The following is a 25,545-nucleotide window of genomic DNA, read 5'->3' as shown; positions in this document are numbered from 1 at the left end:
CCATTTCTCAGAGCGTCCATTTCTCAAGGAAGAAATAAACAGTTGTTGTTGTTGGCGCTATTTTGGTCCCAAAAACTATTGTCTTCTGCAATCAGAAAATCTGTGGTGAACCCCGCTCTAACTGCATCGTGTGTCCGAGCTCCTGGGAAGTGACGCTTTTGTGAACTTTGCAGTGTCTTCTGGGAATTGTAGTTTGGCATGGTGATGTCGTAGCGCTGTTATGGGCAGTCACTGTAATGGTCGGTAATGTAATGTCCTTCGCGGTGATGTCGGTGCAGTTTTGGACTCGCTGTTATGTCATGTAACCGTTTCAACCCCGTATCCCTGGTTGTTTGTGTGCTTCTTCCTGGACACTGACGTCACCACCCACGCCACTCAAAGCCATCTTTACCACACTAATGCAGACATTTTTTCACAATAATGAAAATAATTATTCCTTAGTTGTTCATTAACTATAATGTACTTCTTTAGTAAAGTGGTGATTTACATCTTCTTTTGGACGGTATAATTTCACACATTTCACTTTCTCAGTCAAAACAAAATCTGCTGTATACAGGCTGAAGCTATCATCATAATGAGGAGTTCCACACCATATCGGTCGGATTCCTATTCAGTCAGCAGGTGGTACAAACCCTGTTGTTTCCACAATTCTGTTATTATTTGTTCTCTATTTACCATTTGTCGATTCCTGTTTACCTCTACAGAGATTTTTTGCATTTATAGCAATTTAGTAGTCACCAATTTTACCCCGTTTTTCTCCCAATTTGAAATGTCCAATTGTATTTTAGGCTCAGCTCACCGCTACCATCCCTGTGCTGACTTGGGAGCGGCAAAGACGAACACACGCTGTCCTCCGAAGAGTGTGCCATCAGCTGACTGCTTATTTTCACTCTGCAGGCCTGCCATGCAGCCAACCCAAAGATACAGTGTCACAGCTCTGGCACCAACCCCCCCAGCAAGGCTTAGCCAATTGTGCACCGCCCCCTGGGAGCTACTGTCTACAGTCAGCAGAGGAATAGCCTGGATTCGAACCGGCGACCTCCAGGCTATAGGGCGCATCCTGCACTCTACGCCTTTAGCGGATGCGCCACTCGGGAGCCCCTCTCCTTGGATTTAAGCTGCTCGGCTTCTCCCAGCCTGTTCATTCTCACATTGAATGCTCCTTGGGTGTTACACAGATGAAAGCTAGGAACCCCCTTTCTTTCCATTCCCCGCTCACTTTTAAACTTGAGGATCACTTGAGTGCCCACCTGCTGGATGAAAATTGCTCTACTTCAGTGTCCCCGTTTTGCTGCGCACATGTGACACTAACTTTCTAACATTCACACACAGCCTGAGGCCAAGTTGCCAAACATAGGTAAAAGTTAACTCTTTCTTAGAGTTCCTATAGCAGGTAACAATAGGTAACTTCCTCAAACCCGCGATGATCCATGGAAAGTAGGCAACCTTAATATCTATAGAATTATAAAAAAATACAGCTTCATGAGTAGTAAATTGCATCCTCATGTATGTTTTCAATGTGCATGGTCATGTTCTAAGTGACTGTGTGTGTGTGAATGTGTTAATATTGAATTAAAACAAGGAAGAAGTGAAAAGTTGAATGGTGTCTGTTCTGTTAATTTGGGTAAGTTCTTCTTTATAAGCTATATTTACTGGATGCATTTAGTTTACCCTGATAAATCCGATAGGGGCCTCAGTCATTAATGGCACAACATCTAACCCCCAATATGACCTGCCTATGAGGCATAAATAGAAGATCATATGAAATAACAAACTTAACTGGATCAGTTTCAATAAATATTGTGTTATCATCATAACCTTTAGCCAAATCTTGTGGACACACGCAAATAGTAAATGGAATAAAGTTTCATATGGGTGTGTGGGTATCTTTAGTGAGTAAAGTTTCATGACCTTATAGAGCAGCCAGTTTTGCTGGGCTGGCAAAATGTTCTTAATAAAACCAGAAGCGCAGAGCCTTCACCCTCACTGATAGGCATGTCAAGTAGTGGTAAGTTGCTTTAGGTTTAAGTGTCTGTATTTTTCTGTAAGTTGTACTTTGATGGCAGCCTTAGAATAAGCAGCACAGCTACTAATACAGAGTGAATATGTTAATATTAGAAACATATATGGATTAGCATTTAAACATGATTAGGACAGAAGTGTTTACATGCTTGGAAGAAGAATCTGCAGACATAATGAAGTCGTGCAGATTACTAATTTGTTAAACGGTAGAACACGATGAAAGAACTGAATCTATTTAGCCTAAAACAAAGAAGATTTTTAAAAAGCAGATATAAATAGATAAACACATAGATGTATCTCACATTTTTATAATTAATTTATTAAACATTTGCAAAATAAATTAGATTTTTAAGAGAATGATATTTTGAATTTATAAAATAATGAAAACTCTTTCAATACATTAAAACAAAAAATAAAAGTATATATATATAATATATAGCAAATTATTGAATTTGTGGAGTAAAACTGCAGGTTGACGAGACAAGAAGAGGTAAGTAATTAAGTTTAGCAACTGACTTTCAGTTCTCTGTTCATATGCAGCCTATTCATATAAAGATGTTCAAAATGCAGAAACTCTGAAACTTTGCTTGATTCTGAATTTAAATAAGTATGCCAAAGCCATATTCATAGCTTTACAATTGTATATGAAACTTCTGGGATTCATCTCTGCCAGGGAATGTTAAGTTAGAAAAAAATATGTATCATTTTTCTTTTTTTTAATCTATAAAAATTTCACTCATGAAAAATGATCTAGACAGCATTCAGAATTGGGCAGACACATGGCAAATGACATTTAATAGAGAAAGGTGTAAAGTATTGCACGCAGGCAATAAAAATGTGCATTATAAATATCATATGGGAGATACTGAAATTGAAGAAGGGAACTATGAAAAAGACCTTGACTCAGGAATGTCTTCATCTAGACAATGTGGGGAAGCTATAAAAAAGGCCAACAAGATGATCGGATATATTGTGAGAACTGTTGAATTTAAATCAAAGGAAGTAATGTTACAATGCATTAGTAAGACCTCACCTAGAATATTGTGTTCAGTTCTGGTCACCTTGTTACAAAAAGGATATTGCTGCTCTAGAGTTCAAAGAAGAGCAACCAGAATTATCCCGGGTTTAATGTCGTATGCTAAAATAATTGAATCTATTCGGCGATCTGATTCAAACATTCGAAATCCTAAAAGGTATTGACAATGTCGACCCAAGGGACTTTTTTGACCTGAAAAAAGAAACAAGGACCAGGGGTTGCAAATGGAGATTAGATAAAGGGGCATTTAAAACAGAAAATAAGAGACACTTTTTTACACAGAGAATTGTGAGGGTCTGGAACCAACTCCCCAGTAATGTTGTTGAAGCTGACACCCTGGGATCCTTCAAGAAGCTGCTTGATGAGATTCTGGGATCAATAAGCTACTAACAACCAAACGAGCAAGATGGGCCGAATGGCCTCCTCTCGTTTGTATCCTTTCTTATGTTCTTATGTTCAATATTAAGTCCCTTGGTTGATGATGTTAATATTAATTGGGATTTATAACACTGCCGTGTTGTCTTCATTTCAGTGGTCTACTGGACTCCAGTGAAAACCTCTGTTGAGAGTTATCTACAGTGACCGGGAGTTTTAGTCACTGAATAAATGCTTAGGGAAGTCCAGAACGCGCAAGATAAAAAAAAAATTATAACAGGATGAATAAATTGCTTTTCTCTTTTTATTTGCAGTACTGTGGACTATTAAAATCATCATCTTCCTGCATGTGTTGTGAAGGAAGGTAAGGAATATTGGTAAAATCTGCCTTGTGAATGATATCATTATTATTATGATTTATTTCTTGGCAGACGCCCCTGTCCAGGGCGACTTACAATTGTTACAAGATATCATATTATACATTATTTCACATTATACAGATATCACATAATTTTATACATACAATTACCCATTTATACAGTTGGGTTTTTACTGGAGCAATCTAGGTAAAGTACCTTGCTCAAGGGTACAGCAGCAGTGTTCCCCCACCTGGGACAGAACCCACAACCCACCGGTCAAGAGTCCAGAGCCCTAACCACTACTCCACACTGCTGCCCTAATAAGATCATTGGTGAGCCTGTTCCAGTTCTATACCCCCCACCCCGCCCATTTGGTAATTGGATCGTACATTTTTGTGATCGTACATCACTTTAATGCCACATGTTCTTGGAGTCCTTGGGTGGCTGAAGGCATGTTAGCCACTGTGACGATCTAAGTCGTTGATGTACAATTGAATTAACTTGTTACACCAGCTGTACTCTGTACTCCAGATATAATAATGACCAACATATTCAGTTTACTGTTTTCATTATGCATTCCCACAGTAAACCGTCATCATGAGTACGGACGCAGAGATGCAGATATACGGGGAGGCGGCCATCTACCTCCGGAAGCCCGAGAAGGAAAGAATTGAGGCACAAAGCAAACCCTTTGATGCAAAAACTGCCTGCTACGTAGCAGATGCCAAAGAGATGTACTTAAAAGGTGTTATCCAGAGTAAAGAAGGTGGCAAAGTCACTGTAAAAACTCTGGAAGGACAAGTAAGTCACATTAGAGTAAAAACAGCATCTTCTTATGTCTTAGATTTCTGTTATTTACTACTGCATTGTATAAAAAAGGGTAACCTGCTCTTTCCCATTATTTGGGTAGCATGCAATTTCTTTATACTAGAGAAATGCTTCCAATTACGTGGATAACCTTATTTTTTTTTATAGTTTTCTAACATTGACATTTTGTTTAAAAATACATGCAAATTGCATATTAGTGAGGATATACCCCAATATTCTGAGTACCAGCAATTATAATATCTTGATATGAAACACATAAAAATAGTTATAAATGTACATAGGCATTTACTCCAATTGTGTTGTAAATATGTATGATGTATTAAACCCTTGCCTTTCAAAAACTTTTGTTTCTCAGGATTTAAGTTTTTCCTTTTTTTGCATTTCAGACCGTCACTGTTAAAGAAGATGACGTCTACCCTATGAACCCTCCCAAGTATGATAAAATTGAGGACATGGCCATGATGACCCACCTCAGTGAACCAACTGTGCTGTATAACCTCAAAGAGCGTTATGCCGCATGGATGATCTACGTAAGAGTGTTCATACAAAATAAATAAATACAATCAAAAGACTATTTTCTTATGAATGAACTGTATGTAATATTCCATTGTACAATTTCAGACTTACTCTGGGCTGTTTTGTGCTACTGTGAATCCATACAAGTGGCTTCCAGTGTACGACCAGTCTTGTGTTAATGCATACAGAGGCAAGAAGCGTATGGAAGCTCCACCACACATCTTCTCTGTCTCTGACAATGCCTATCAGTTCATGCTTACTGGTAAGTATTTCAAAAACAAGCTGATTTTATCTGGGGTAAGTACATTAAATTAATTCCATCTGTTTCTATATCTCATGCCTTTTAGTGTAGTAATGGATCTTATATCATGCAGTTCTGATCCTAAATGGAATGAGTTATGAAAAGCATTGTTTTTGTAAATTCTAATATCATGACAGGGGAAAGAAATTAAAATATGGACATTGATTTACTGTGACCCCACACTGGATCTGTTACTCATTATTATCAGTTAAACTAAATAATAATTCAGATACCATCTTTAATCAAATTCTTAATATAATTACCTTTACAGATCGTGAAAACCAGTCAGTCCTGATCACGTAAGTATGGGTATAATTACAAACATTATTAAAACATAAACCTCTCAAGAAATATCATCTTAACATGTTTTTCTGTTTTATTTAGTGGAGAATCTGGTGCAGGAAAGACTGTGAACACCAAACGTGTCATCCAGTACTTTGCGACAATCGCAGTGGCTGGTGGTGAGAAGAAGAAAGAGCCGGCTCCTGGAAAAATCCAGGTTGGAAACTACTGCCATTGACATCAAATAGTACGGAACATTCAATGGGTTCCAGTTCCATTATCTAACTCTAGGATTGTGTCTTATACAGGGAACCCTGGAGGATCAGATCATTTCAGCTAACCCTCTGCTGGAAGCTTTTGGTAATGCCAAAACTGTGAGAAATGACAACTCGTCTCGCTTTGTAAGTGCCAACCCTTTTGTTTCCATTATATTACTACATGTTAGGACTTTCTTAAACCATTAACCGCGTATTAGCATATTTATGTGATTTAATTTTATTTTCATTAAGGGTAAATTTATCAGAATTCACTTCGGAGCAACAGGAAAACTGGCTTCTGCTGATATTGAGACCTGTAAGTTTATTTTTTTTCTACTGTAGTATATCTTTTACATCTGTGTCTCATTTTTGGACATTTCAAATTCTGACTGTAATACTTATTCATCACAGACTTGCTGGAAAAATCCAGAGTCACGTTTCAGTTGAAAGAAGAAAGGAGCTACCATATCTTCTATCAGATCATGACCAACCACAAGCCAGAGCTTATTGGTAGGTGAAACGAAATCATTCTGTTAACTGGCTGATTGATCTGTCTGTCTTGAAATAATCAATTTTGTGTTGCTGTTGCTGTTCTTCCTTCCAGACATGCTTCTCATTACCACCAACCCCTATGATTTCCCTATGATCAGTCAAGGGCAGATCACCGTCGCCAGCATTGATGACAAAGAGGAGTTGGATGCCACAGATGTAAGTTCCATCAACTAGCTTTGTTTAATGATTTTGTTACCCTTTTATGTGCCTAATGTTCTTTTTATTATCCAGTCTGCCATTGACATTCTTGGATTCACCAATGAAGAGAAAATGGGCATCTACAAACTAACTGGTGCGGTGATGCACTATGGTAACATGAAGTTCAAGCAGAAGCAGCGTGAGGAGCAGGCTGAACCAGATGGCACTGAAGGTAACTTTGATTTACAAGCACAGGCAATATGTGTGCTTTAAATCATACTTAAAAGCATTTGCTATTCTTATCATATCTATCTTAATTCATGTTAATTTTCATATAGCAGTAAACTGAATATGCATTATTTTTCATTGACATTATGTTCTATATAATTACTTCCTATGTTGTGATCACAATATTAAAGAAAGCACTGCTTGTTCCTGCTCATAGATGTACCATATTTGGCGTAAGATCATTTGTTACACATTTCAATACATCAATATGTAACTACAACATCAATTTATATATTAAAATGGATTTAGGATCTAAACTGCAAAGTACAGAAAATATAATATCTTCTGTTTCACTGGTTGATAAAGTCAGTTATCTAGTGGGTCTAAACTCAGCCGACTTGCTGCAAGCCTTATGCTAGCCGAGAGTGAAAGATATCGCTATTGCTTTATTCGTGTACTTGATGGAACATTCATTTGTATCATGAGCCTTTGGATGAAAAGTAAAACCGAGGTCCTATTGTAAGTGACTTTGCAGCAGCAGTAGTTGTGATGCATAGTTCTCACCCTGGTCTCTTGTAAGTCACTTTGGATAAAAGCATCTGCTAAATGACTAATTAATAATAATAATAATAATAATAATAATAATAATAATAATAATAATAATAATAATAATAGAAAGTTGGAAACTAAAACAACCTGACTGATTACTGAACAGGTGTGATTCTCTACAAATGCCCTACACAGCCCAAAACATTTACACCACAAAACATTCAGCTTACATGACAGTTAAAAAGAGTTTGAGAAACACATGGGCTATCAGCTATGAAATACAGATGTAGATATTCTAACGATATCAACCCATTTAAACATCGAAGATTACCAGATGTCATTAACATGATTCTGTGTTTTATTTCAGTGGCTGATAAAGTCAGTTATCTGTTGGGACTGAACTCAGCTGATTTGCTGAAAGCCTTGTGCTTCCCGAGAGTGAAAGTGGGGAATGAATATGTGACCAAGGGGCAGACTGTCCCCCAGGTAATGTGTTTGCTCTCAACCTCCATGCACATTGCACAGAATTCAACTTCATATTATATTCATTTAACAATTAATCTTTCATCTTTTATTAGGTAAATCATGCTGTTGGTGCTCTCTCTAAATCTGTCTATGAGAAATTGTTCTTGTGGATGGTTATCCGTATCAACGAGATGCTGGCTACAAAGCAGACAAGACAATTCTACATTGGAGTCCTGGATATTGCAGGGTTTGAGATCTTTGATGTAAGTTTAATTTGTCATACTGCTGATATATTTTTTACTACTTTGTTTTATTATTGCTATTGTTAATATTCAAATATTTCATACATGTATTTAGTACAATAGCTTGGAGCAGCTGTGCATCAACTTCACCAATGAAAAACTGCAACAGTTCTTCAATCATACCATGTTTGTACTGGAACAAGAAGAGTACAAGAAAGAAGGGATTATTTGGGAGTTCATTGACTTTGGTATGGACTTGGCTGCTTGCATTGAGCTTATTGAAAAGGTTTGTAAAAACATAATCATCTTTGCACCATCCTTGGCCTCTCGCTATACTATTTCTAACATTTACATCTTAATTTCCACTAGCCTATGGGAATATTCTCCATCCTTGAAGAGGAGTGCATGTTCCCCAAGGCCTCAGACACTTCTTTCAAGAACAAGCTGTATGACCAGCACCTTGGCAAGAGCAACGCCTTCCAGAAACCTAAACCCGCCAAAGGGAAAGCTGAGGCCCACTTCTCCCTGGTGCACTATGCTGGCACTGTGGACTACAACATCACCGGCTGGCTGGACAAGAACAAGGACCCACTGAACGACACTGTAGTGGGGCTGTACCAGAAATCATCCGTGAAACTCCTGGCCAACCTTTATGCCACTTTTCCAGCTGCAGGTGCTTGAAAAATGCCATACCTTCATTCACCTTTGAAATCACATTATGTGTGACTCATTTCATTACAGTAACACTTTCAATTATTATACTGAATGTTCATTGCTGTTTAGGGCTTTGAGTGGTTTTCCTTTTTGACAGAGGCTAAATGCTATTGTTATTCATAATATCTAAATGTGTTTCAATGCATCTTAGAAAAACAGCATTATTACCCCTCTTTTCAGGTAGACACTTGTTCATTTCAAGCACCCCCCTAGAAATAGGAACAGATGCTAGGAATCAATCTTGGAGTATTAAAGATTGTTTTAGAATCATTTTTATTTTATCAGTCTGAAGATTATTCTTTGTATTTAAAGAGGCTGCTGCTGCAAAGGGGGGTGGAAAGAAGAAGAAGGGTGGCTCCTTTCAAACAGTGTCAGCTCTTTTCAGGGTATGTGTTTTTGCTTTCTCTTCTGCAGTCTTGTCAGTTTATTTCTGATCCTCCCACCATTTAAAGTCTGTGCTAGTTATTAAATTACAAATGTTAAATATATCATATATTTGTCACTCTATAGGAGAACTTGAACAAACTGATGACCAACTTAAGAAGTACCCATCCACACTTTGTGCGTTGCTTAATTCCCAATGAGACAAAGACTCCAGGTAATTATAATATGATCATGTATGTCTGTGACAGGTATCATGATTTGAAAATAAGTTTGTGACACACTTCTAATTCTAATTGTAGGTTTAATGGAAAACTTCTTGGTTATCCACCAGCTGAGATGCAATGGTGTGCTAGAAGGTATCAGAATTTGCAGAAAGGGATTTCCAAGCAGAATCTTATATGGTGACTTCAAGCAAAGGTATCAACACCATTGAGTTTACCCTCTCATTAATATGTTTTCTTTCTTTTACATTTGTCTGTGCAGCTATTAAACTTGTATAATCACATGTATTTGCTATTTTTGACAGATACAAAGTGTTAAATGCAAGTGTTATACCTGAGGGTCAGTTCATGGACAACAAGAAAGCATCAGAGAAGCTTTTGGGATCAATTGATGTAAATCACGAGGAGTATAAATTTGGCCACACTAAGGTTAGTACACATAATATGTCTTTACAATTAGCATCACCTTGAGAATAGTATTGGATAGTGTAACAGGGTTGAAGCCCTGCACATGTAAATGGTGTGTTTGTGTCTGTAAATAAAGATTGTGTATTTTGTATTTAAGGTTGGCAGGGACAGGGTTAATTCCATCCCTGCCAAATACAGATGTGAAATTTGGCCATGTCTTGATTTGATAATTGATCATCAGTCATGTCCCAGCCACATGGTACAAAATGGATTCCAAATCCTGTGTTTGCAGGAGGGTTCAGTGAAGGTGAATGCCCAGCCTGAACAGGAGGCATTTAAAAGGGGAACTTCCAGTGAAGCTTGGATAGTAGGGATTTGTTTTGTTTAAGCCTTTTATTGTGGTCCTTGTTCTTGTTCTTGTGTTTATTTGTTTTTGCTTGTTTCATTAATAAAAGTGTGTTGAGAGCCCCCTTGAGATTCAGACTCGGGAAGCTGTAGTGCAATTGCTAATATGCATGTTTATTAATGAACAAACAAAAACACAGGAACAAGATCAAAATAGGTTTAAACAAAACAACTCTCTTCTTTCCAGGCTGGGCTGTGCCTTGACTGGAATTTCTCTTTGTTGTTTTCCATCTGCAGGGCTTCCGACCTGTCACATAGAGTAACAATTCATTTAAAGGTCAATGTAAACCACATTACACTTATGAAAATCAATCATTTTCAAGATAGAGACTCTTTGTTTATTACCTGATTAAGTGAACTCCCTTCTCTTAATTGAATGCTGTGCCATGCTGAGACAAAACCATATTTTACCTTAAATCTCTTGAATACAGGTCTTCTTTAAAGCTGGTTTGCTGGGTGTACTTGAGGAGATGCGAGATGAAAAATTGGCCGCACTCGTCACTAGTACCCAGGCTCTCTGTCGTGGGTTTCTGATGAGAAGGGAATTCCAAAAGATGATGGAAAGGAGGTGAATGAAGAAATACTGTAACCTCGGAATAATTGCAAAAACATTTGAACTGCTTGATATATTTGAGTTACTGAGCAAATTGTAAACATTTAGAACAGTTCTGAATCCCACACCACTTCAGGAGATAATTTTAAAAAATAAATAAATAAATAACTTTCCAGATCAATGCAATTATGTAATCTGACTGCAAGCAGGGCTTAACAGGTATTAATATTACAGTCATGACTACAGCACCCCTTGTTTCTCAATAGAATCAAAAATCAGTTTATCTAACGGTTCCCCATGCTTGTTTTTTAAAATTTAGTAGTGATCTTGTTCACAACAGCCTAGCTTAAGAAGTAGCCAGATCGTGCATTGTATTATTCATATTGCATGTAGTATTGAGTCAGCATGTGCACTTACATAAAATAATTATAGAAGTAGTCTAGAACTGAAGTTATTACCTTGTTCTTGTATTATAGGGAGTCAATTTTCACCATCCAGTACAACATTCGTTCATTCATGAATGTGAAACACTGGCCATGGATGAAGCTCTACTTCAAGATCAAGCCACTCCTGAAGAGTGCAGAATCTGAAAAGGAAATGGCCAACATGAAGGAAGAATTTGAAAAGTGCAAAGAAAATCTGGCCAAAGCAGAAGCAAAACGAAAGGAGCTTGAGGAGAAAATGAATTCTGTGATGCAGGAAAAGAATGACCTGCTGCTTCAAGTCCAGTCGGTACGAGTCTGTTTTGTACTATGGCTTTTTAGTCCACATACATGATGTTACTTTCGATGTCTAATTTAGTCACAACCTAGAGAAATGAATGATGTACTAGATTTAAAGTGTCTTCTTATGCATTAAATAAGTACACTTTATGGACAGGAGCCCGCTATCTGAAGACTGTGGAGACCCATAAAAAGTATTAAGTCACTCAATTAAGTGAAGACAGGTTATAATTGAACTTTATTAACTACTTTATATACTTTCTCTTAATGTAATTCAAGCACTTCCATTAGCAACATAGGCCACAAACGTGCAGTTTTGAAAGAAACACATTATAGCACACAGGAATTTTCTATTTAAAACATGAAGCTGGAAGCTCTCAGTTTCTAAGCCGTATTCTCTGGTTATCTGTTTGCACTTCCTGGGTCATTTCACCTCAATAGTGTTTTCTGGGCTAAAACAAGTTACAGGCTGAAAGCATGTCAATCAATAGGGGCAGCCGCTGATTGGTTATTTACAGGAAAGAAGCCAGTGAAGATGAGAAAATATACATTAGAAAACAAAATTCAATTGTTGAGACAGTGAATCCCAATCTCTAGCAAAGATGCTCTCTGTGGATTTAATAAAGTGTCTTCTGTTACAGTTGCCTACTATTAAATGGGTGGCAATGTTTGCATCAGCATGATCCCATTATTAGTGCCATGTAGTGACTCAGTATTTAAAGCACAGAAATGAAGATTCATTTTTGGAAGTGGGGAATGGGCCCATTTTAACTGATATCTCAGGAGATTGCTGGGGATGAGAGCACCACAAATAACTTCGCTGTTGCTAATCATTTCAGGTATTCTCAGTATTGTGCAAATGTGCTGCACTAAATAAGTTATGCATTCAAATCTACATTTGTTGATAACAATACTTTGACAATGTCTTAACAGGAATCGGAAAGTCGCTCTGATGTTGAAGAAAGATGTGAAGGGCTTATCAAAAACAAAATCCAGCTTGAGGCTAAAGTTAAAGAGATTACTGAGAGATTGGAAGATGAGGAGGAAATGAATGCTGAGCTGACTGCCAAGAAAAGAAAACTGGAAGATGAGTGCAGTGAGCTCAAGAAAGACATTGATGACCTAGAGCTTACATTGGCCAAAGTTGAGAAGGAGAAGCATGCCACGGAAAATAAGGTTAGGATTTTAACAAATGACATAAAATTATTTGTTGAAAAAACTGGACAGCAAATACATCCATTTGTTTGGTTTCTAACCCTTTCATATAGGTTAAAAACCTTACTGAAGAAATGGCTGCTCAGGATGAAAGTCTTGCAAAATTAACCAAGGAAAAGAAAGCCCTCCAAGAGGCACACCAACAGACCCTTGATGACCTGCAAGCAGAGGAGGACAAAGTCAACACTCTGACCAAAGCAAAGACTAAGCTGGAACAACAAGTGGACGATGTGAGTGAAGCCGACGGTGCAGACTCTCAATGGGGTTTAATTTAATAAAACATATTAATATAATATAATTTGCTATTTCTTTCATTTAGCTTGAAGGTTCATTGGAGCAAGAAAAGAAACTCCGTATGGACCTTGAGAGAGCCAAAAGAAAGCTTGAGGGTGATCTGAAACTAGCCCAGGAATCCATAATGGATCTGGAAAATGACAAGCAGCAATCAGATGAGAAGATAAAGAAGTAAGATTGTATTTTGTAAAATGTATATCCTAAATAAACTTTGGATGTTTAAAAAAATAACCATGTAATATATATATATTCATTTTACATATACATATTTAAACTTTACAGGAAGGACTTTGAAACAAGTCAACTGCTGAGCAAAATTGAAGATGAACAAGCTTTGGGTGCTCAACTTCAAAAGAAGATTAAGGAGCTACAGGTATTTTGCGGAAATCAAAATCTTTTAATTCACAGATGAGAAATGATTATAAATGTTTAATTCATCTGCTAATTCATTTTTATTTTCTAGGCGCGCATTGAAGAACTTGAAGAAGAAATTGAGGCCGAACGAGCTGCTCGGGCAAAGATTGAAAAGCAGAGAGCTGATCTTTCCAGGGAACTTGAAGAGATCAGTGAAAGGCTTGAGGAAGCCGGCGGTGCAACTTCAGCTCAGATTGAAATGAACAAGAAACGTGAAGCTGAGTTTCAGAAGCTCAGACGTGACCTAGAGGAGTCCACTCTGCAGCATGAAGCTACTGCCTCTGCTCTTCGCAAAAAGCAAGCCGACAGCGTGGCGGAACTGGGAGAACAGATTGACAACCTCCAGCGTGTGAAACAGAAGCTTGAGAAAGAAAAGAGTGAATATAAAATGGAACTTGATGACCTCTCCAGCAACATGGAATCTGTAGCCAAATCCAAGGTAAACAACACAAGTGTGTGATCTCAATATACAATAAAGAATTGAGTTCTTGTACACATCTTTTTCAACTTTTAATTAAAGGCAAACCTGGAAAAGATGTGTCGTTCTCTGGAGGACCAATATAGTGAAATTAAGACGAAGAACGATGAGAATATCCGTCAGATCAATGACATCAGTGCTCAAAGAGCCCGTCTCCTGACAGAGAATGGTATGCTTTTACTGCAGTTACTGCATGATGTTATTCTACATGTTGTAAAGGAAGGACTGTTTTTAAATAGCTATGAATATTTTTACTTCAGGTGAATTCTCTCGCCAACTGGAAGAGAAAGAATCTTTAATTTCTCAGCTCACAAGAGGAAAACAGGCTTTCACTCAGCAAATTGAGGAGCTCAAGAGGCACATTGAGGAAGAAACAAAAGTAATACATGTCTCCTTCCTTTTTATATACAGTGTTTTTGTCTTTTAAATGTAATGTGTAACATTCCCATAATTCTTTAAAGGCCAAGACTGCCCTGGCTCATGGTGTGCAATCTGCCCGCCATGACTGTGACCTGCTTCGTGAGCAATATGAGGAGGAGCAGGAAGCCAAGGCTGAGCTGCAGCGTGCAATGTCAAAGGCTAACAGTGAGGTGGCTCAGTGGAGATCAAAATATGAAACTGATGCTATCCAGCGCACGGAGGAGCTTGAAGAAGCAAAGTAAATAATCATAGTTAACTTACAACTTTATATTCATTTAAATTCTATCATTCTTTAACCGTTTTCTGTACTTGAACACTTTTCCCAGGAAAAAGCTAGCACAACGTCTTCAAGATGCTGAGGAACACATTGAGGCTGTGAACTCAAAGTGTGCCTCTCTGGAAAAAACAAAACTGAGACTCCAGAGTGAAGTGGAAGATCTCATGGTTGATGTAGAAAGAGCAAATGCACAAGCCTCTGCTCTTGACAAGAAGCAGAGAAACTTTGACAAGGTACCAAAAAGATGTTTATCACAAAGGCAGCTATAGAGGGATAAGATATTGTCTGCTGTTGACCATCAGTTTTCCACAAATACATAATGACAGCTGGAGGATTGATTGTTCTCACACATACGTTGATGAGTAGATTAATGTGTTTTACAGGCACGAATGATCATTAATGCCCAGTAAAACAGACAATGAGTTATCTCTTAAATCTAGAAAGGTTCCCCTTATACATGTATTTAAAAGACTCTCACACTAATCACTTCACTCTGCAGGTGTGATTGAATAGTTTTCCATTTAGTTTAATTGTGTACCTGTTTGTTTCACTGGCCAACGTGCTGTTTTAGAATTAGCATGAACTTCTTGATTGTTTTAGGTTGTTAAGAATGATGACAAACTAAAAAATCAAAAACTCTGTGTACTTGGAGAACCGCAACCCCCCTCCTCCTGAAAACAAAGAACATTCATATTGTTATTGTAAACCTGTTGCAATCCCAGAGCTGAATTAGTTTGCTGAATTCAAAGGAGTTGACATAGTTAACCCGAATCAATACTTTAAGCATGGTACAGTAACAAGGACAAGCGACTTAGTCGGAAAATAAGCAGAAATAGACTTAGGACTGTGTATTAAAAAATAAAACTGATAAACAAAATTATCCAAGTCAAATATATGTTTATTTGTACAGCTTAGAAATAATAATTTTAAATGAATGGAGTTATAGGCCACAGGATACAGCGAGATCAACTGACTCCGAGAAATACATTCAATGCAGTTTTATAACTTTCAACACACGCGCTTGTAGTGACATCATTTATGACCCTTCCTTCCTCTATTTTTGCACACTTGGCCCCTATTGCATTCCTGGCTCAAACTCTCCAAATATCTATGTAATATATATATATAACAACTTCAGACAGAGAGTGGTGAGGGGATGGCATGGACTACCTAGTCATGTTGTTGAGGCAGAATCATTTGGATCCTTTAAGACCAAACTTGACAAAGTTCTGAGATCAATCAGCTACTAGGACTATTAACAGAAATCTATTGATGTATATTTATGACACATATTCATTCAGGTTCTAGCTGACTGGAAGCAGAAATTTGAAGAAGGCCAGGCAGAGCTGGAGGCTGCACTGAAAGAGACTCGCTCTCTCAGCACTGAACTTTTCAAGATGAAGAACTCCTATGAAGAAGTTTTGGACCACCTTGAAACCCTTAAACGGGAGAACAAGAACTTACAGCGTGAGTCCCAACTTCAACACCCTGTCGTGGTCATCGAAGGTTATAAGATTCCAAGGAAATGTATAGAATGCTGTGAAAATCCCCATTTCTGAAGGAATAATGTAAATATTTTTAGCACTTACAAAGAGATACAGCAAAGGTTTGCTTTACTTATGCACTACCGGTAAATGATTGAACACATTGCATAGAGCTGCATGATTTAAATATTTCAAATTTAATTAACTGTATCAAAGATAAAAAATATGTATATCTTCTGGAATTTAGCATTTACTGTTGTTCTAGTAAGTATTTAACTACTGTATGTAAGAATATTCGTTGTATAATGACTGTAAAGAAAAATGATCATTTTGAATGCGAAGCTGTTCCTTTTTAGATTTATTGGTGATGCGATGAGGTTTGGTGAACTTCACACTTTCAAGAAGCCTGGAATCTTGTATGGTACTAATTGTGTGAGGATATTGGATGATGAGACAACATGTAGAGACAACAATATTAACTGCTGCTGTTTTAAGTAAAATCTGTGATATTTGTGAATCACAGAACATGCCAGAAACTAAGCTTAAGACTACACTGTTTTCTTAAACTTCAGGGCAGTTTCCTAACAGCAGCTTGAGAATAGTACAACTTATTATCATGTCAACACAATGACCCTCTACACAATAACCTTCAAGTCAATTAAATAAATCTCCCTTTGAATTCAATAGGATTTGTTTGTGCTTGATACTCTATGAAATGCTGAATACACTCCTAACTATAAACACTGTTAACTGAATTTGGTTTATAGCGTGACATTTCATATAAGCAAAGCATGCGTAGGCTTTTATGACATGTAATTCTCTATAAACCACACGAGTCCTGAGTTTGGTATCAAACAGTGCAAATAACATGTTTTGACAACTGAATATCATTTACCATTTTTAAACAATTTGTTACTCAGTGTCCTGCACTAAAAACTGTAGTGTGTCATTCCCGGCTGTAGGAGCCAGCAGCGTTATAGTCGACACATGTTTTACAGTGCTCTGATGTGCTCAGAACCTGCAATCAATCTGATATTATATATTAAAACCACCCAGTTAAATCTTGGATTCTGATATTAACAACATTCTTCATCTTCTTTATCTTGTAGAGGAGATCTCTGATCTGACTGAACAGATTGGTGAGGGTGGGAAGGTTATTCATGAGCTGGAGAAGTCAAAGAAGCAGATTGAAACTGAAAAGTCAGAAATCCAAACCGCCTTGGAGGAAGCAGAGGTAATTCTTTAAAAACACACACCTTCTCATCTCCATTTTCATTATCTCTATACTAAGGCAAAGGTATTTAGTTTAAAACACACACACATATATAGGAATAGGCTGTATGACCGTTAAAGAACTGAAATAGTGTCCATTGAATAATCCCAACAACTGACCATTTAAAAGGTGTCTCTTGCCAACTATTAGTAACTTTACATCACAAATGTATGGAGGACAATCTGATGTTTTACCAGCAGGAATTCAGGTCTGCCTGTCCACATGAGATCTACAGTTTTGATTTATCTATCAAAATTGGCAATTGTTGAGTCCTCCCAAAGCAATCATCCCATAACTCAAAACCAGTATTTCATGATCACCTGGTAACCAAAACAACAATGGCTATCACCCCAGATATAAAATAATAGATCACATGGTGGTGTGTTTAATACAGGTGTACCAACTGTCATATTTTCTGAGACATTACCTTTAAGAAATTAGACATTGTTAGGTATTAATTAAATGGAATATAACCTATTAATTACTCAACACAAAACAATGCTCGGTCGCCCTCGTTTACAATTATTGGGTATAAATCAGTAACAGTCAGTGTGATTTAATATAGAACCTGTCATGATCAAACCTATTCATATTTTCCAAGTTATTATTTGTTTTACCTTTGTTTATTCGTTTGATATGAAATCATTTTGATTTCACCTTTTCCTCAGAAATATGTCATACATGCATTGCATTGTGGGGTTGTAGTCCTAGGCAAGATGTAATCTCTGATTAAACTCAAAGAAGAAATACATATCCCAGTTTCCACAGCTCTAGCTCTTCAGTTAGGGCTACAGAAAGCTCATGTTTACATGACGAATCAGTTATTTGCTAGTCTTGCAACATATATTCATTCTGTTTACTGCCATGTAAAAATGTCAGCACACAGGATTAGAGAAAATGTTGCTTCAAAACGTATTTTAAATCCTCAGAGCGGAATGTAATTGCCATGGATTGTTACTCAATTGTAAAGGTGAGAGAAAGGCAACATGTTTAGTTTTAAAATCAACATTTATTAATATATGTGTTGGTAATTACATGGAAAATACAAGTATAGCCACACCCCTACTGTTTAACATGTGCAAATGCAAGAATGGGTGAATGATGCTTACATTCAAAGAACTGAAATAGAGTCCATTGAAATATCCCAGAAATTGAGCATTAATAAAGGTTAGTTAGTTTTTTATGGAGGACAATCTGACAAATGTTTTATAAACAGGGATTTGGGTCCACAGGTCTGCATAAGGACTACAATTTAAAACACAGACACAACAAATAGAATGTGAGTCTGGTAAACTATATTAAATTAGAGTGGGCATATCGGAGTGCTCCCAAAGCAAGCATACCATAATAAAACACTACCAGTATACATTTCATGATCGCCTAGCAACTACAACAATACATATTTTACAAAGCTGTGCAAGGTAAAGCAGAGTATGAAACATTAAAAAATTATCATCAGGAAAAGGTAGCTTGTTAGGTGTGATTGTCATTTCCAATCATATGCTCACTATTATCACATCTGTTTGCATGTGCTACTGTTAAACAAATATTTTTCAAGTAACCAACGCTGTTGGAACACATTTAAAAAATATATCCCTGCACCACATTGGTATAGGAGCAGTCTCATGTAAGTACAATTATTTTAAATTAAATATTGTATAATTGGTGATGACTTCAGCATGATGTCTTGTTTTCACATACGATATTGCAAAACAATCTTTTTTCTTACCTTAGAAATGTTAATGATTCAGTGATAACAAAAGCTACTGTAGCTGAACCAATGTATTTCCTTCAATTGGAGTAATGTAAACACAGACATGTTTATAACAACTTTTACAATGCTTATTTTTTTATTTCTCTTTTTTTTAATTAAAAAAAATGTATAGGCCTCATTGGAGCATGAAGAGTCAAAGATTCTTCGCGTCCAGCTTGAGCTGAACCAGGTGAAGTCTGAGGTTGACAGAAAGATTGCAGAGAAAGACGAGGAGCTTGAACAGCTGAAGAGAAACAGTCAGAGAGTGATCGACTCTATGCAGAGCACTCTCGACTCTGAGATTAGGAGCCGCAACGATGCCCTGAGAGTGAAGAAGAAGATGGAGGGAGATCTGAATGAAATGGAAATTCAGCTGAGTCACTCCAACCGCCAAGCAGCTGAAGCTCAGAAACAACTGAGGAACGTCCAAGGTCAACTCAAGGTGCGGACTATTTCTGTCATTGCAGCTATTAAAGTACACTTCCATTGTATTAAAAATGTTCCTAATGATTTTACTGATTTCTGTGTTTTGCCCAGGATGCCCAACTGCACCTTGACGATGCTCTCCGAGGACAGGAAGACATGAAGGAACAGCTTGCCATGGTGGAACGCAGGAACACCCTGATGCAGGCTGAAATTGAAGAGATGAGGGCTGTCCTGGAACAGACAGAGAGAGGCCGCAAAGTGGCTGAACAGGAGCTCCTTGATGCCAGTGAGCGTGTGCAGCTGCTGCACTCCCAGGTTGGAAGATTTTGTTTCCCACCTAGTTTTTAAATTCTTGTTCTTTTTATATTTATCAGTTTTCTTCAACTTACAACCTTTACCTTGACAGAATACCAGTCTCATCAACACCAAGAAGAAGCTTGAGAATGATATTTCTCAGCTGCAAGGTGAGGTAGAGGATGCCATCCAGGAAGCAAGAAATGCAGAAGAAAAAGCCAAGAAATCTATTACTGATGTGAGTCACAGCGTCTGTCCGTATGTCTGTCTGCCTCTCCAATTGTGACCAAGCTATTCAACACACCAGTGTAAGGTATACATTTCTGATTATAGTGTTCAGGGTCAGAGCTCTACCATCAAGCTATTGAGGTTAGCACCAGTAGCTAAATCCCTTACAATCCCCCCACTCCTACTGCTGCTACAGTTCTAAATAACTTGAATCCATTCATCTACTTTCTTCAATTATCAGGCTGCCATGATGGCAGAGGAGCTCAAGAAGGAACAGGACACCAGCTCTCATCTGGAGAGAATGAAGAAGAACATGGAGCAGACAGTGAAGGACCTGACCCACCGTCTGGATGAGGCTGAGCAGCTGGCCATGAAGGGTGGAAAGAAACAGCTCCAGAAACTGGAGAGCAGGGTGAGCTGAACATACAGACTAATAATTCCCTTGTACAAGAAACTGAACTGGGTTTAATATTTACAATAATTTCCAGGTGCGCGAGCTGGAAAATGAGCTTGAAGCCGAGCAAAGACGTAGTGCTGAGTCAGTTAAAGGAGTCCGGAAATATGAAAGAAGAGCCAAGGAGCTCTCCTACCAGGTAATACACCAGCTTCTGAAAGTTCTAATGAAGTATCAGCATTCATAGGGTATTGTGCATTATTATTATTATTATTCTTATTATTATTATTATTATTATTATTATTATTATTATTATTATTATTATTATTATTATAACTACTGCTGCTATAATCATACATGGTGAACGATAAGATTCCTATACACTTCAGTGTTTTACAGTCTTATACACGGTGGTGGAACGCAGCCTCTGTATAATAAGATTGCTCATGTATAATAAGGGTTGTGATAAAACTGCAAGCCTCAGTTGTTTTAAAGACAAACTCTACCACCAGTACATGAACACAAACAAACACTGTCAATCCAAAACAAACAACAGTGGCCTGTGATTTTAAGTTGTATCTGCAGAAGACAGAGGGAATTTGTGGAAGAGCAGAATACTGCAAGCACTCTTAAAAAAAATAATAAGCAACAGAATTTTACCTACAGATTACCTCAGCCACATGCCCTCTGTGGGATGTTAGCTGGTTTAGAGTGATGGCTCTCTGAAAGCAGAGGCTCTTGAGTGACACGGAAATCATCCAACTCCACCCTCCAAAAAAGTCAAGTGCAATAAAACATAATAATACATGTAGTTTTCTCAGGTTTCTGGTGACACTGATAAATCACTTGCGCTAGTTCCCTTTTATTATGTATTTCTTATATATGTCACCTGAAACCCTCGACAGAATTGCAGACTGATAATTAGGGCTTCTGTTTTTCAGTTTTCAAACATTTCATTTTTTCATTTTTTTTTTGGGGGGGGGGAGCTTTCCCTTTTATTTACTGTTTGAAATTATTGTTTTTGGTTACTATGGTTTTTTCTTTCTATCACAATATGTATAGTAACTAGACAGCACTTGCACACTCAATTGTACCTTCTTTTCTTTATTTGGATTTCACCACAATTTGCAATTCTGTTTTAAATTCCACAATCATGTAAATACAATGTGTACTGTAATATATATTATAGATTATATTATATTATATATATCTCGTGAGCAAGAACATTTCATTGTAAATCTCATCAGCGTGTTACAATCCTCCAATAAAATGTAGGAATTTGCTGCCACTTGGTATCTGGGTGGGTTTAAACTATTCAGAATGAATCAATGCGAAATACAAGTCAGTAAGGACATTGCCCAACTGCACTGGTGTAGGTATTTTACAGTGTTTATTGGATATACACCAATATAATGTTTTTGTATCTGTCGTGTTTTATTGTTTTTTATCATTTCAAGCCAGAATTCAGAAGCTCAAATAATGCACAGTTGGAAGTACATAATAATAATAATAATAATAATAATAATAATAATAATAATAATAATAATAATAATAATAATAATAATAATAATAATAATAATTCTTTATTTTATTATCTGCAGGCTGAAGAAGACAAGAAGAATGTGTTCAGACTCCAGGATCTGGTTGATAAGCTGCAACTGAAAGTGAAGGCTTACAAGAGGCAGGCTGAGGAAGCTGTAAGTCACTCTTTTTTTGTTTTGATATATCCCCTTATTTTAGGACATTGTTGTTTTCTTGAATTACTAACCTTAACCCTTTGCAGACATATCATTATAACTTTTATCTAATTAAATCAATGAAATATGCATGCAATGTTTTTTTTTTTTAAAACATAAAATACTTCAGCAGACTTCAGACAATCCACCAAAAAGACTTAGTTGGGTCAATAAACCATGGTGATATTTTTAAACTATTTAATATTAAAATCTAAATCAAATCAATGCAGGGTAGGGGTCCCCGAGTGGCTCACCTTGTAAGAAGCGCAGTCGCATGGTGTGCAGGGTGAGTCATACAGTGCAGGTTTGCTTCCTGGCTGTGCGAAGTAGGCTGATCTCCGAAGGGAGCGTCGCATTGGCTCTGGCGCTCCCGAGGATTCGGATGGCAAAATCGGCACAGACTATTTCTCCTCATTGCACCATAGCGAACCCTGTTGGCCAGGTGCCCGAGTTGAGAGCGGACACCTGCAGGGCTGGCCTTTATCCTTCAGAGGTCGGTAGCTTGCTGACATCTGCTCTCAAGTTCATGGGTGAAAAAGGAAGCTGGCTTTGTCGTGGGATCGGCAGACACCCCCTGAGCCTTCAGGTCGCTTGAGCCTTGTGGGGAATTTCTGCAGTGAGGGGGAAAAGCGATTGGACATTCCACATTGGGAGAAAATCAGGGGTAAAATATTAATTGGACACACTAAATAATAAGAAAACAATAAATAAATAAATAAACATAAATAAAAAATATATTCAATTCTTTATGATTCTAGTTACTGAGGGTTGTGGCTACCACTGGTAATAGTACAGTATTTAGGTAGGAGATCACTAAATTGCATTTATGAGACAAGGAAAATTGTTCAGTAATTATTTGCATTTTTTTTAACTTTCTTTTCAAATTCAAAATAGGTACTCGTAGAGTATCCTTCATCAGAGATTGAAAATGTAATTTTCTTAATACTCTTCAGACCTTTAGCATTTTAGAAAGGCAGGCGGACCTGAAAAGGGTAGAAATCTTCACGGTCTGCAAAGGGTTAAACCCCTATTTGATTAGGGGTTTAAACCCTTTTCAGCTGTTTTAAAGAGCGTTGATTAGTTTAATAATGTTTAACTTGAAAGCATTTTTTAACAAACCATTCTTAAAGTTTCAAAATAGTCTTTAAAATTTTATGATAAGTGTGATTCCTTTTTCTTAGGAATTTATTTACTTGTATGTCAAAACATATTCAACATTTAAAATGGCAGCTTTACCTACTAGTTAATTTGATTTTAAGAAACTGAATTCAAATGGATACACTCAGTGTTCATTTACACTGGCTAGTGCATATTGTTCTTATCAAGTTATGTTTCCAATTGCTCCGGCACGCTCCTGAGAATGTGTTATAAACAGAAAACATGATCCATGGCTTTTGTGATGCAAATAAACTGATAATTAAATCTGTCCATGTGGATATGCACAGTCACAAGATCTGACAGTAACACATTACTTTTCATTGTAATTCAACCCCTGATGTATTTAATAGGCACTGGCCCTCACAAGTAAAACAAATGTTCATGTTCATTGTATTTGCCTTTCAGGAGGAACAAGTCAACACCCACCTGTCTAGGTTCAGGAAGGTGCAGCACGAGCTTGAGGAGAGTGAGGAGCGCGCTGATATCGCTGAATCCCAGGTCAACAAGCTGAGGACTAAAACCCGTGATGTGGGAAAGGTAAGTTAAAAGATGAAATTACAGTGGTCGGGATGTCACACACAGTTTCTGGACTACAGTCTCACTACACCACCATGTTTTATGATATGAGATATCTAAACAATTACTGATTACTCAAAGGAGTAGCCGAAACACAGTTTACATCTCAGAACTCTATTCTTGAGTGTAGTGTTACACACTATATAAAGTAACCTGTAACCTAACAGAGGTGTGCCTCAGGGTGCATACTATGAACAGGGTCCATGCCTGACTGTATAGTCTTTGCTGTCAGGTAGTGACACAAAAGGATTTGTCTGTTACACAATAACAAACAAAGCTGGCATAAACAGTGAACTCTGGAACAGTAACACAATTAAAATCATTAGCAAAGGTAGTACTGCAAATGAAATATGATTTATAAACAACCATTTATGCTTTATACTTTACCAAATAGAACTAGCCTGCTGTATTATGGTCAACACTCAAAAATGAAATCTGTCCTGTTGTTTCTTGAAGTAAAATAAGACTCTTAAAAACTTGTAACAAACTTGAAATGTATTTTTGTTTACGACTGTAAGTCGCCCTGGATAAGGGCGTCTGATAAGAAATAAATAAATAAATAAATAAATAAATAAATAAATAAATAAATAATAATAATAATAATAATAATAATAATAATAATAATAATAATAATAATAATAAGTAACAAATGAATCACAGTGTTTTCTGAATGCAAGGTGGATGCGTCAATCAGACAGACATTGTTACTATAATCAATTATCAAGCCAGTAATAATGTTACATTTTTTATTGTGATAGCAGTTATTTAACTAATGTCTTAGACATACAATATACGATATGAGGCGTTGTGTAAATGCTGTATACAGTTTGCAACAGTCCTGTGTTATGTTCTAGCATGTTTCAGGTTTTTAATTACTAGTTCAACAGTAAATCTGTGTTTGTGTTTTTCCTCAGTATTTAATGATGCATTTATTTATTTTTCAAAAGGTTAAAGAAGCAGCAGAGTAGAAGAGCAGCAGAAGACTCAAGCTGAAATGTAGAGAGATTCATAAAATATGAATTTCACAGTGAACTAGTTCCTGTAATAGCGCTGGTAGTTTATAGTGTTGAAACAGTAATTGATTATTGTGATGTTATCGATCATGTTTTTGCATTGATTATTTTATTGCGTTGAGACATTATTATCGATAATCATATTATCATCTGTTACCCAATAGGATACATTAGTGGGTAACAGTAGCTCTGCATTGAAGCAGTAAGCATCATTGAACTTCTTTGTGAGGCGCAAATGTCCTAAAAGGCAAGGGTAACATTATTATCTTTAGAAAAGACCTGGAAAGCATTTTTTGAAACAATGTTTTCTTTTTTATTGTGTAGCCTACATTTTGAAATTTGAAAAGCTACCAAAGAAACTTAAATCTGGTTGTGTTATTTTTGCTAAACAAGTTAGCAATAACATGACACGTTACAAGAAGTGTTATTTATTTTATTTAATCAGCTGATAATCATGATTATTGTTATAATTTACAGCCGATAATCGAGAACAGAAAATGTCATTATTGTCCAGCACTAGTAGTTTTGAGAATAAATGTGGCATGCAAGCATCTA

At 37.0% G+C, this 25,545-nt stretch overlaps 1 protein-coding gene across 1 annotated transcript; it reads left to right on the top strand.

The window, feature by feature from the left end:
• Positions 1-1,971: 1,971 nt before the first annotated feature.
• Positions 1,972-25,545, top strand: LOC117407751 (myosin heavy chain, fast skeletal muscle-like). The gene is made up of 41 exons (XM_059017659.1): positions 1,972-2,008; positions 3,748-3,797; positions 4,378-4,593; positions 5,007-5,150; positions 5,242-5,398; positions 5,709-5,736; positions 5,822-5,936; positions 6,028-6,120; positions 6,229-6,292; positions 6,388-6,486; positions 6,581-6,684; positions 6,760-6,898; positions 7,811-7,929; positions 8,022-8,171; positions 8,266-8,436; positions 8,520-8,823; positions 9,177-9,250; positions 9,375-9,462; positions 9,548-9,665; positions 9,775-9,898; positions 10,714-10,850; positions 11,312-11,567; positions 12,491-12,733; positions 12,826-13,002; positions 13,092-13,237; positions 13,349-13,439; positions 13,530-13,919; positions 14,001-14,127; positions 14,219-14,337; positions 14,420-14,616; positions 14,705-14,888; positions 15,957-16,122; positions 17,249-17,373; positions 19,299-19,607; positions 19,703-19,906; positions 19,998-20,123; positions 20,355-20,525; positions 20,602-20,706; positions 22,109-22,204; positions 23,807-23,938; positions 24,925-25,545. Exons 3-41 carry the CDS (start codon positions 4,390-4,392, stop codon positions 24,943-24,945), a joined length of 5,817 nt encoding a protein of 1,938 aa, XP_058873642.1. The 5' UTR covers positions 1,972-2,008; positions 3,748-3,797; positions 4,378-4,389; the 3' UTR covers positions 24,946-25,545.

This window comes from Acipenser ruthenus, chromosome 57, assembly GCF_902713425.1.
Source record: "Acipenser ruthenus chromosome 57, fAciRut3.2 maternal haplotype, whole genome shotgun sequence".
Classification (NCBI taxonomy): Eukaryota; Metazoa; Chordata; class Actinopteri; order Acipenseriformes; family Acipenseridae; genus Acipenser; species Acipenser ruthenus.
The sequence above is the reverse complement of the archived record's forward strand: the minus strand, read 5'-3'. Positions and strand labels throughout refer to the sequence as shown.